We start from the raw sequence: 12,665 nt of genomic DNA, 5'->3' as shown, positions 1-12,665 counted from the left end.
TTTTGAGATAGGGAGCCACTCGAAAATCCGTGCAGGAAACCAAAATGGTGGCCGTCAAAATGGCGCCATTAGCCGCAATATATTTTTCTGTATCTCTGCTCCTAATAGTCCGATCTTAATTTTCTTTTTTTTTATTGAAAGCTCTTGTGACGAGGAAACTTTTTTGCTATATAACATTTATCTCTAAAACTTAAGGATTTAGCACAATTTAAAAAAAAGTGTTTTTTTACGAATTTGAATCACAAGTAAGCTTTTAATTGTGCAATATCCCGGTCTTTTCGACAAAAAAGGCCATCGTTTAGAAATTCAATCGATACAACCCCAAAACTCCTTGTATCTACCCTGCAAGTTCGGAAAATTTCAATCCGCCATGTTTTTTTTTGAAAAAATGCGCAATATTTGTTTCATCAGGCACGAAATCAAGCATTATGAAAATTGAAAGGAAAAGCCTCGTCAATTTTTTTCTCTGAAAAACAGAAAATACACTCTGCTTTTAAAGAAACACTCAGTATAGCTGGCAGTATAGCAACTTTAACTCTTACTCTCGCTCTTATTTTACTTAACTAGTTGGTTTAAGCTACAACGAATGTGAAAATTGGAGTGCTTATTTATCAGATCATGGGTTTTTTCGATGGTTTTCTCTCGGGTTTTCTTTAAGAATATTAACGGAATATTATGATTTCCAAGTTTTAGATACCTATTCATATAAGTTGAATCATTTTTATTATACAGGGAATCCACCTTCTGTAAGCGGACGATAGAGCCTCAATCTCGGCCTCAATGGTTGAGATTAATGGTAACGGTTTGTTGGTACGAGAAGCCTGAGGGGAAGCCTAAAACGTATTTTTAGGTATATAGGGTGTTCTCGAGGGCAGCCTATACATTTTGATATTTTTTATAGGTATCCCCGGGTATCCCTTAACAAAAGAATTATTTTTGTAGGTCTTATCGGTTTTTTTTTCGTAATGCTAACCGCGAGGCTTTTTATGACATCCATAATTATAAAAAGTTTGCTACCAATCCACGTACATTCAATTTGGGGTCAGTAGCATACTTCTACACAGTCAAAGGGGACATACTGTTTTTAAATAGCAACCACTATTTTCTTGACGTAGTGAATTATTTGTCGATACAAATTGATACAATAAAATTTATACAGATTTTAGGAAGGCATTTGATAAAGTACATCACGATTTGTTGTTAAGAAAGCTTTATCAGTATGGCCTATCAATCAATTTGTTACACTTTTTTGCTTCTTATTTACGCAGTCGCAAACTTGCAGTGAAATTTAATGGTAACACATCAGGCAAATTTGAAGCTAATTCTGGAGTACCGCAAGGCTCTATTTTGGGACCTTTGCTGTTTCTGATTTTTATAAATGATCTGCCTTCTCAGTTTAGTAACTGTCAATCTTTACTTTTCGCGGATGACCAAAAAATATTTATGCCTATAACCAGTATTTCTGATTGTTTAAATCTTCAAAATGATCTTAATAAATTGTATCAGTGGCGCCGTTTGAATAAATTACCTCTAAACATAAAAAAGTGCAATGTATTATCGTTTTAGCGCAAGAAGAGTACACTCTTTTTTAATTATGAAATTAACGGGTTAAGTTTGGAACGTGTAACTTCCATAAAGGATCTTGGAGTAACTTACGATGATAAAATGAACTTTAATAAACACATAAATATTACAGTGGCTGGTGCATACAAAACTTTGGGTTTTATTGTGAGGCAAACCAAGAATTTCAAAAACATAAGTACAGTTAAACGACTTTATTTTACATTAGTTAGACCAAAGCTTGAATATGCTAGCACAGTTTGGCATCCAAACACGTGTAATTCAATAAAAGCAATTGAAAAAGTCCAAAATAAGTTTTTACGATTTCTCTATTATAAAAAATTTGGCACTTATCCTAACTATAACAGTGTTAGATCGGTTGATCTAAGGAAAGTTTTTGAAATCCAAAGCTTAGTGAATAGGAGAAATATACTGTAATATTTAACATTTTTTCCAAACAATTAATAAAACATTATGATTTCAATTAAGGATAAAAGAAAAAAATTAGTAGGGCTTCTTACACCCCAACAGTATCATATTTTTTTAATTTTTTGTATGCGAAAGTTTGTATCATTTTTTAGTTGAATGTCATTATTAGATTATATACTTATTATTCAGCAACCCTTCATTAATAGATAATAGATACCTGCTACGTAATTAGGGCTGTGCCCTGTGTAGTTTGTAACAATAAATAAATAAATAAATAAAACTCGTTTTTCAAATAATTGAATTTTAATATTTCTTTAGCTAATCGACTTCGAATCGTATAGACCGATTCATCATCAGACCTTAAGAGTCAGAATATTGTGCTGAATAATACAAATCCTTACATATTAACATTTGACGTGGACAAGTTACACATAAAAATCGGGTTGAGCTTACTTGTGATTCAAATTCGTAAAAAAAAACACTTTTTTAAAATTGTGCTAAATCCTTAAGTTTTAGAGATAAATGTTATATAGCAAAAAAGTTTCCTCGTCACAAGAGCTTTCAATCAAAAAAAAGAAAATTAAAATCGGACTATTAGGAGCAGAGATACAAAAAAATATATTGCGGCTAATGGCGCTATTTTGACGGCCACCATTTTGGTTTCCTGCACGGATTTTCGAGTGGCTCCCTATCTCAAAAGTTGCCTTTTGGTATTAACTATTACCACAGAAAGTGGCATATTCCAATCAAAAAGTGCAGTTTTTTTTGGCGTACCCAACGTACTAAAGAACGCGTCACAATTACAATTACATGCAGATACTCTTTTTTAGTCAGCCCTAAATTGACTGTCAAAATCGATGGCAACAGCGCGGTTTTTGTGGTAATAATTAAAACCGGAAACTAAAAATCCTGAAAGAAATAACATTTAACTTCCCGTCGAACACAAAAAATTAACATACCACAATTAAAGAGAGTTGCTTAGTAAATAATATAATTACGGCCACGATTGACTCTGTTCAAATTTTATATAAAGCTGAAAGAATTCTTAAAAAGAATGCGCGAGATAATAATTGATTTAGCACTGCTAGCTTAGCTGCCACTTACGTTGTTAATAAATCGAATTTCATAGCCTCCAGTTCTCTTAAAATTTGTTGTCTTCATTAACAAGTCCAGACCCTCCACTTTCCAATTTTTCATTTAGGGTACCGTTCTTTAAGTTGGGCACAATTTTGAGATGGGGGTCGGATTGGCCAGTTCTTTCAAATCTGAACGTCAATTCGGGTGTGCGGTCATGGTCTGGGAAATCAGCAATTTGCTTCACGTATTTCAAGAAAAATGTGACCGACGACCTATGACCTTTTTTCCATTTTTTGTCGCGCCTCCCAAACACAACTGTTTAAATCAATAGTGCTTAGCGTAATTGTTTTTGTCGGATGCTGATTTACATTGTATTCTGTGAACTAACGGACTAATCTGTATATTATTAGATGACATAAGCTAGGTATCTCCCCCCTAGGGATGCTTTTTAATCCATTTATAGAAAGCTCGCATTAGCAAACCTGCAAACTATCGTTACGTATTGCTTACAGTGACTGCCTTTATATAAATTATTCATTTATCTCTGGTTTTATTTCCTTCCTGGAACATTTCCTCTACTGAACCAACAGCGATAATATGTAATTGTACGGTTTGTTATCAATTTCACTTTATCAGTTGCTTATCACGGTGTGCTCACGGTGACGTTTTCGATTTTCTGAAAGGTTTCCAGAGATTATTTATCAATTTGGCATTGGCAAAACGATTATACAGAGTACCGTTGTTGTTAAACGTCACCGCAGAACATCATTTCGTAGCGGCGGATTTGCATATATAAAAAGGTACATATTTGCGCTATTTATACGCATTTCATGGACGTGCACACACACGCCATTCGTCCTTTTTGTGTTTACACGTTTATATCAACTTCACATTTCATGTATGCCTACTTAGTTATGTAAAATAATTTTTTATTTACAGATCCATTCCAGGGCGGTGCTGTGCCCTCGACGCGTGGTGAGTCGAATATTTTCACACTAGTAGATAAATCGGAGCGGAACTTTTTTATTGCGATTTTGGCACATAAACTCGTGTAACATCCGCTCTGTTAGTGTTTAGACCACAAGTTATCGCGATTATTTATACAGCCACAATTAATTTCGGATAACGCACTGTTTAATCATCCTACTGAGCGAAAATTCTATTTTGATGGACTTCAAAAAACCGATCTACAAACAAACCCGCGTTGTCTATTTTTGAGTGCTCATGAAATTTGTCTATATGGTATACCTCTGTAGGTATACCTCGGTAGGTATACCGTATACATATAAAGTTGTTTACAATTTTTGAAAGTATCTAATCAACAGTACTTTAGAGTGATTTTGTAATCAAAGAAAGTTTACCCTGTAATCAATAATTGTATTCCAACTTTTATTAGGGAACCATTATAAAATAAAAATTGGATAGGTACATAACACCATAACCTAAAAATAAGTCGTAGCCAGCACAACTGGTGTTTAATCCAACAACATTTAGGTCATAAGGTCACTAGTTAAACGAAAGCACTTCATTAATATTGTAATTTCGAAATAAATCTTCGAGTTTATCGATTTCGTTCAAATTTTGTACACTGGTGCCTTTTACATTCTAATTCGAGCCCTTTCTCATTCGAGCCCAAGTCAAACGTTATGAAGCTACGCCAGATAACGTCCAAAGTCCTTGTCTAGTTTTATTGGAAAAATGATACTCGCACTGCTTTGGGCAGATTAACTTGTCTTTTCGACCAAAGTTTAAGCTTTAATTGCTAATGTCTCAATAATGGAGGTACTCTTAAAGTGGGGAATAGCCACAAAACCAACACGAATATACGAATATCTCGCTATTGATTTTCCATGCTCTACTTAATTCCTTCGACCATATTGCCTTAAACCCTTGTGCTTTTTATGACCTTTTCGGGCCTTTAATCTACCAAAAGCAAACATCACAATGTAAATATTATGAAAACTATAGAAAACAAGTATAAATTGTGCACAGGTCTTGTGCAGATGAAGCGCATTTTTTTTAACCGAAATAGCTTTTGTTTTGACATAACCAATGGATATATTTCTTTGCAGACGTCTCAATCGCCCTTTGCGAGTACCCTCTTCCGACAATCCGAAGACCTTTAATTAGAATATTTAATTTTTAACCTCCCCACTGGACCAATGTCTATGATACCGGAAATCTCAGTTAGCGATACTGCGATGAACATTCCCGGGCGTAACTAGGGCTTCATTGAGAACAGGCAGCAGCACCACTTCGTTAAACACAGGTGCTACGGGGATTAACAAATTGCACCATACATTTCAATTATGAATAGTAAAATGATACCTACTCTTCATGTTGCACAAGCAGTTTGTGTTTGTATTTAATCTACTTTTAATTTAATACAGTAGTTGCTTCTGAATTTTAGCATTGGAAATGCTTATGTTTTGTATGGGTATGAAGTTACTGGTTAGTCGAGCAGAAAAGAAGACAATTGGTGTCGCATCAAGTGATGATTGTCTCGTACTCGACTGCAATCGGTAGATTCAGGAAAAGTCGCGGATACTGTCGATACGGTACTTACTTAACAGTGCGCAAGGGGTTAATTCGAATCTAAATTTATCGCACATCGCCCGTGATGGTATTACACGCATGTTACGACGCTTATTATTTAGAAACTTTACGTTTGCGAGACGAGCGAGTGGAGCAAGTGATGCCGTTTGAATAAGGGTTATTTGTGTCTTACATATATGGCATTGTACAGTTATTATTTCCAATGCCTCCGATGGTTGCAAGGATTGCGAAATTTTTGAATTTTTTTTCAAATTTGTTATAGCGAGCGCATTTCAAAAATCTTCGTAATTGGGCTTATCACAAGACCGATCTTTTGTCACGGGATAATAAAGGAATCGTCCCTGCTCCTGTAGGTCACACGCTTTACCCACCTCGGAACGTTGCAAGTAGATTTCTTTTAAGCGCCTAAAGGTCGCTTCACACTAGCGTTCAGGTCACGTTCCCCTCAAACCGCCGCAAAATTTGCAATATGTTATTTCAATAGGAATATTCACATTTGACGTTCAGGTCACGGCCAAACCATGATCATAAATTATGATTCATAATAAATACACGCTACAATAATTGAGCGGACCGTGATCTGACCTTGACGTGACCGATAATGTGAATAGCCTTAAACCGAAACAATACCATTTGATCGTTTGTTTCTTTTTTTACTAATTAAGTAGTTAGTTTGTACTTTTGGTTTTGCGAAAAAATGAATTTAAAAACACAAACGAAAAAAACGTATTTTAGAATGGGAATGAAATTCAAGTCTAATCGCAAACAACATTTTGATGTCGTGTGCGAAAACAAACCCGCCAGCATTACATATCGTATATTAGATACCGCAGAATAAAAATTCCTTCCAGGTTGGTACTCTGCTGTGTGTCATCTATAGTCCAATAACTCAACTTTTTAAATTAGTTGAACTGAATCAGAATGGCGTTGTTTTATTTTGCAAATAGAGGGCGCGTTTAAGGATACCGAAGGTATTTAAATTAAGGATATTTTATCTTTAATTTTGTTACACATAAAATGCATTGAGGTGATCTATCTGTTGTAGTTAATCTGTGGTTATGTGCATTAATGCATCCTTCCTTGTCTTCTGTTGTCAACACACTATATGCCTTCCTTATGTAGTTAGTCTATTGAAAATGGGTCAAATCCAATGACCCCGGGGGGTCACGCTTCTCTGTCCCTGCCAAACGCTTGCACCTATTTGTTTGAAACTTTGCACAGTAGACTTATATGCCACATGTAACAAGTCTATCGAAAATGGGTCAAATTCAATGACCCTGTAGGATCACGCCTCTCGGTCCCTGGCAAACGCTTGAACCTATTCAGTTCAAACTTTGCAAAGTTGACCTATATGCCACATGTAACAAGTCTATTCAAAATGGGTCAAATCCAATGACCCCGTAGGGTCACGCATCTCTGCCTCTGGCAAACTCTTGAAGCTATTCGGTTCAAACTTTGCACAGTTAACATATATACCCCATGTACCAAGCCAATTGAAAATGGGTCAAATCCATTGACCCCGTACGATCACACCGATGTGCTCTGCCGCTTTTTTAGATGCTCTTTAGGGGTTTATCTAATATTTAGACGTATGTAGAATAATTATTATAGATTTTTATTAATTGAATTACATACGTATGTAGGTACCTTCCAAATGTATAACCACAGCTACACATGTATTGTATGCACCTACCTATATTGTATCGAGTATTGTGATTCACGCACGGACACATAAATTTATAAAACAAATTTTATGAAACCGTTAATTTCTGGAGATTTTTCGAAAAATCCTAGGAACTGCTTAATGAATTCCTGGGAATTCCCAAAGAATTCTCCAAACTTATACACCGAATTCCCGGCGAGGTTCGTCCCTCTATGTGATTGAACAAAGTTATTCTTTAGTCAAATCATAAATCATTCCCATTAAAACACGTTTTTTAATTCTTTTCTTAACGATCAAAGAACTATGAACTTATTAATATGCTAATTAATAAAAGTTGCTAGTCATATGTCACTAACCGCAATTTGGCGTTTAATGTTGACATCATTTTTGAGTTGGCCCTATCGAAATAATATACTTTCATAAAACGCTTTTTATAGCTTGACAGAAGTTTTATTATTTTTTAGTTTTTAACACATCTAATCAGACCGAAATTTTGTGCTAGTCCCGTACTTGATCTGATCTGGGATATTCAATCAGACTTTTTTTATTGTTTATTTTATGTAATCGATTGCTGGTTCTATTTAGAGTTCCTAGTAGAGGGGCGACCAAATCCCATACAACTGAATACCGAACGGTCCTTGAGATCTTCGAACATACATCATTTTTACAACACACCTTGTCAGATTGAATCTATCCCACCAGATTAGTATAGCTTGTAAAACAAATGTTTCAATCGGATTAGTTTTTCATTTATTTGAGGTCCGTATATTAGACCAAGCGATATGTATATTTAAAAAAAAATTTAGTTACCGGTTCAAACCGGGTTTTTAAACATGTTGGTGAAATGATTAGAAATTGGGGAAAAATAATTAAAACAGCTGAATGTTTCAGCGGGTGAAATCACGGGGGTTGAAAGGGATGGAAACTGGTATTTTGCAATTTGTGGCAAAACTATTAATTCTAGGCGAAAATGTTCAATATAAAAGTTAGGTATAGGGAATAAAAAAAATGAACAACTTTTGTATCTGCACTATTTACACATAACCTCCAATTTTCCTAGAAAAACCGGAAAAACTTTTTTTTCGATTTTTATTCTTATTTTTGCGAAAAAAAGTCATAGGAGTTTGAAATTTGGAGTAAACGCAGCTTGTTTTATGATAAAAAAAAGACAATTTTTTTGGCCTATAAAGTTGAACCGTTTCCGAGATCTCACGATTTCTGAATAAGCTATATTTCCTCCAAATTTCACACCCCTATGACTTTTTTTCGCAAATCAGAATAAAAAACGAAAAAAAAAGTTTTCCCGATTTTTCTAGGAAAATTGGAGGTTATGTGAAAATAGTGTAGATACAAAAATTGCTTATTTTTTTAATCTCTATAACTTTTACGTTGAACATTTTCGTCTAAAATTAATAGTTTTGCCACAATTTGCAAAACACCACTTTCCACCCCTTTCAATCTTCGGGATTTCACCCGCAGAAAAATTCAGCTGTTTTAATTATTTTTTTCCAATTTGTACTCATTTCACCTGCTTGAAAAACCCGGTTTCGCCCGTAACTAATGTTTTTTTAAAATACATTATTTTAGAGCTATTTAGCCTGGACTATATGCAAAATTTCATTTAAATAAATATCTTAACAAAATAAAATGGGGATTGCGTAAACATAAAAGTTGGGTTGTGCATGCGCAATTTTGTTTTATTCGCCTGCATAGTTACTTGAGGTTTAAGGAATATTTACTAACACAGAAAACCGGAAGACATTGAAATGTTCTTTGTAAAAAGAATTAGAAAAGAAACCCTTTTTTGGAGGTTTGGGCAGTTTTTGGGCTGTGGTTTTTTGGCCCGTTAGTAGCCGAAAAGCAATAGCGACCTTTCCTATCCTGAAGAACATGTGTATCATTTTTCAAAGCGATCGGACGGTTCTACACAAAGTTATCGTGCACGCGGACAGACAGACAGCAATACAAAATAATAAACGATCTCGAGAATCGTTAATATATAAATAAAGTCTTCTCCCCATCTCGACTTCCATCGACGTTTTTTTTCAGTTGGTCTATACCAAACAGACGTATTCGATTATATCACGAAGAGCGCAGGAAGATGAGCTTTCGTAGGAAATAGTGGTCATTTAAATTAGAGGGAGGCTTTTTGCATATTGGCGAGTTAAACGACAGTTTCGATTAACAGAAAATGGTCCAGATAACTTCCCTAAACTTGTAAATGAATTTTGCCAAAACAAATGTCCACCTCCATTTGTGGAAAATGACAGTCCTTCCAAATGCTTCATCGTAGTTTCCTAAAGTTTACAATCTGTGACTTTCAATCTCCCACATTAATTCAACTGGCCACTTTTCGGTCATTGCTTACGCGCAGAGAATTCGTAATGGAAACCCCAATCCACCCTCTAGCATATTGTATTATAGGTGGGTTGCGAGGGTTGCCATAACACTGTTATGTCTTACTGTGTTCCTGCTTTTGAAAATTGTTAGTTAGGAATGCCGCTCGTAAGTAATAAGTGTATCTAGGTTCGATTACCCAATTTGTTCAACGATAAGCCATTACCTAGTATTGAAATAGGATTGTAGCGCTAAATTAGATTTTTTTTTGTGTAGCTTATCCGACTATCTTTTTATTTCTTAATTGGAAAAGTGTGCAAGTCCAAAGCCATCACGCTTAAGCACGTGGTGTGACAACATATCCTGCTGTTCGGCGGTAGCATTACGAGTGCATGAACTCATCATTTTGTTAACAAAAACTGTAACCGCGCTCATATGGCTCGTCACAGTCTGTGTGGACGAAATACTTTGTACTATCGTATCGTGGGAGTGCGTTTTTTCAACTGAAATTAATGTACGGAATGTATGATAAACTTTAACATTTAGAAACATTTACTGGGTCAGTTCTTAATCCGGTGAATCATCGAGTTAGTCTAGTGCGTGATGCAGATGTGCGAATTAATTTCGATGGTGCAAAACGATTTTGCGAAGTAGGTAACGAGTCTATTGATAATTGATAATGTGAGTATTGTGATTAGAAAACGCGCGTAAAAGTAGGGCTAGCCGCCATTACGAGTCGTGTGAATTGGGGAAACCGAGATAAGAATTGGGGGTTGTGGGGAGGTCGGTCTATTCAAATGCTTCTTTCGCCACCATCGCACTTTAAACTTCACGTGAAGGGAAAAAATTAATGATATCTTGGAAACTGCGGAGAGATATATTACGCCCGTAGAGCGTTTTCCTAATTACGCTTTCATTTGGTTCAAGTAGAATTGCGAATTGTTTGCGTATATGCCCTATATCATATTTGGGAAGTGACAAATGCTACAACCGACAACGACATGTTATTTTCCTTAACATCGACAATTGGAAAATAATTGCAGTTACTTATTTATTTTCTATGTATACATAGTTATTTATTATACAAGGGAAAAAAGTATTAGATTTTAGCTCGAGGTTGTGTTGTCTCCCGACGCGAATATAGATACTAGCAACTAGACGATCGTACACCCAGGTCTGGAAACTCGAGCCTGTTTCGTAGGTAAAAAAGAAATGCGGCTTTGAGAAAAATGTTGAAACCGTACATTCATTGTGCCGAAATGCAAAACGTGGTACCAAAATGCGGAAATGCGTGAAAAGTGGATGCTTGGGATTACTGCGATTCCGAAAAGTTGTTTTAAAGATGTTTTAGCGGCGGTTATTGAATCGGATAGAGAATAATTCGAGGCAGATTTTCTCCTTTGAATCCAGAAAGCCCTCAAAAAATTACAATGAAAAAATCTCGATTTTGCTGTTGGCGTTTTTAAACTAAAACCTTTCCCGTCGCCTCTAATTTCCGCCTACAACTGAAGCGTATCTTTTCCACTGTAACTATCGTCGTTCCTTTTAATTAAAATAATTAATGCGAAAACGTATAGTTAAGAAATAAACGTGCGCGTTCAGATTTGAACCTGCTTCGTTGCGGTGTAAGTGGGTGGGCTAATTCTGAAATCCTACTTCGATCCATGCGCCATCTGGTTGCTAAGCGAGGAATTACGAGTGTGGCGACAAGTAAGAGAGACAACAGGGTTTCCCGACCTGTGTATACGACCGTGGTTCCTTCTTATTATTATATATTATATTATACATCGTATCAATACTGACGGTTTCATTGATGTTGAAAGTGCATGATGACCCTTTTAAGTAACTATGAGAATAGTACAGGGTTTCTCATTATATTTTGAGACCCACTTATTTTCATTAATTTTGGATATCCAAAAAAATATCAAATAAAAGTTGTAGTATTTTATTTGTATCGATTAGAATTGTAGTAATTAATTGAATTCAATTTTTAGGGAGTGCTCAACAAAATACGTATATTGCCTCGTATATTGCTGTGTGCAATGGCGTTCGGTCACAACGCCACCCAGAAAACACCTGTACAGCTAGTTCAAAAGAAATCAAAACTGAAAATTTGAATTTTATAATCTCACCTCGTAGACATCCGGCACTTGCTACAAGAAAAATGAACTTGAAATTTCTCAATTTGAGAGACCCATTGGCTTCCACATAATTACTAACCTAAATGTAATGCTATTTGGTATGGTTGGAAAGCATTTTTTCAGAGCTTTCCAACGACGTATCACACATGGGGGGTCACTATTTAAGATTTAAAAGTTGGGGTGGCTGGGGCGCAGGGGGTGTGAGGGGGTGCGTCGCCAACTATGTCATTGTGATTCCCCCTCCGAATTACCGAAACGGATTTTGATTTTTTTAAATATCTCGTTTATTTACTAAGATATGGGGGGTGGTAAGTTTTCAAATTGTCACCCTGTATATGTTTATCCTTGTTACGTACTTAGTCTTAGGCAACCTGAGAATGAAAAAAACAAAAACAAAGTAGACGAAATCAACTTCCGAAATCACACTCTCCTAGTGGAAAACTGTCCATAAATTTCAAGAGTTTACTAGGCTACTATACAGTGTTATCGACTACCGGTTAATTTTTGTATCTGTCAAAAGCACAAAAAGCGACATTAGAGACATGTACAGTAATTTGGGACTAGAAAGCCAATTGGACACGTATATCCGAATATCTAAAACAGAAACTTTCTGACAGTACACCAAAATATACATTACGGACGTTAAGATAAGGGACATATTTCAAACTTAATCGGAACCCACGTAGCAAGTTTAAACTAAAAGGCCCATTTATCAATAAACTCAATCACCCCTATACGCGCGAAATGTTACTATGTTAAAGATATACCGAACGCAAACCTAACAGAATAGAATTATTTAGTTACGACACACATTGTTGTAGATTTAATTATGAGGGTTTCCGAGCTATTACGTATACAAACTACTTGACGGGAAGATAAAATCTTATTTCAATTTATATAAC

At 35.6% G+C, this 12,665-nt stretch overlaps 1 protein-coding gene across 5 annotated transcripts in view; it reads left to right on the top strand.

The window, feature by feature from the left end:
- Positions 1 to 12,665, top strand: part of LOC116172246 — a 141,764-nt gene that overhangs the window by 22,361 nt on the left and 106,738 nt on the right. For all 5 annotated transcript variants that reach the window (XR_004145620.1, XM_031489437.1, XM_031489429.1 and 2 more), the window contains exon 2: positions 4,006 to 4,041. Coding sequence is in view for 4 of the 5 variants with exons in the window: in XM_031489437.1 (XP_031345297.1) it covers positions 4,006 to 4,041 (36 nt within the window). In the remaining variant the exon portion in view is untranslated. The remainder of the gene's footprint in view (positions 1 to 4,005; positions 4,042 to 12,665) is intronic.

Source organism: Photinus pyralis, unplaced genomic scaffold (genome assembly GCF_008802855.1).
Source record: "Photinus pyralis isolate 1611_PpyrPB1 unplaced genomic scaffold, Ppyr1.3 Ppyr1.4_LG1, whole genome shotgun sequence".
Classification (NCBI taxonomy): Eukaryota; Metazoa; Arthropoda; class Insecta; order Coleoptera; family Lampyridae; genus Photinus; species Photinus pyralis.
The sequence above is the reverse complement of the archived record's forward strand: the minus strand, read 5'-3'. Positions and strand labels throughout refer to the sequence as shown.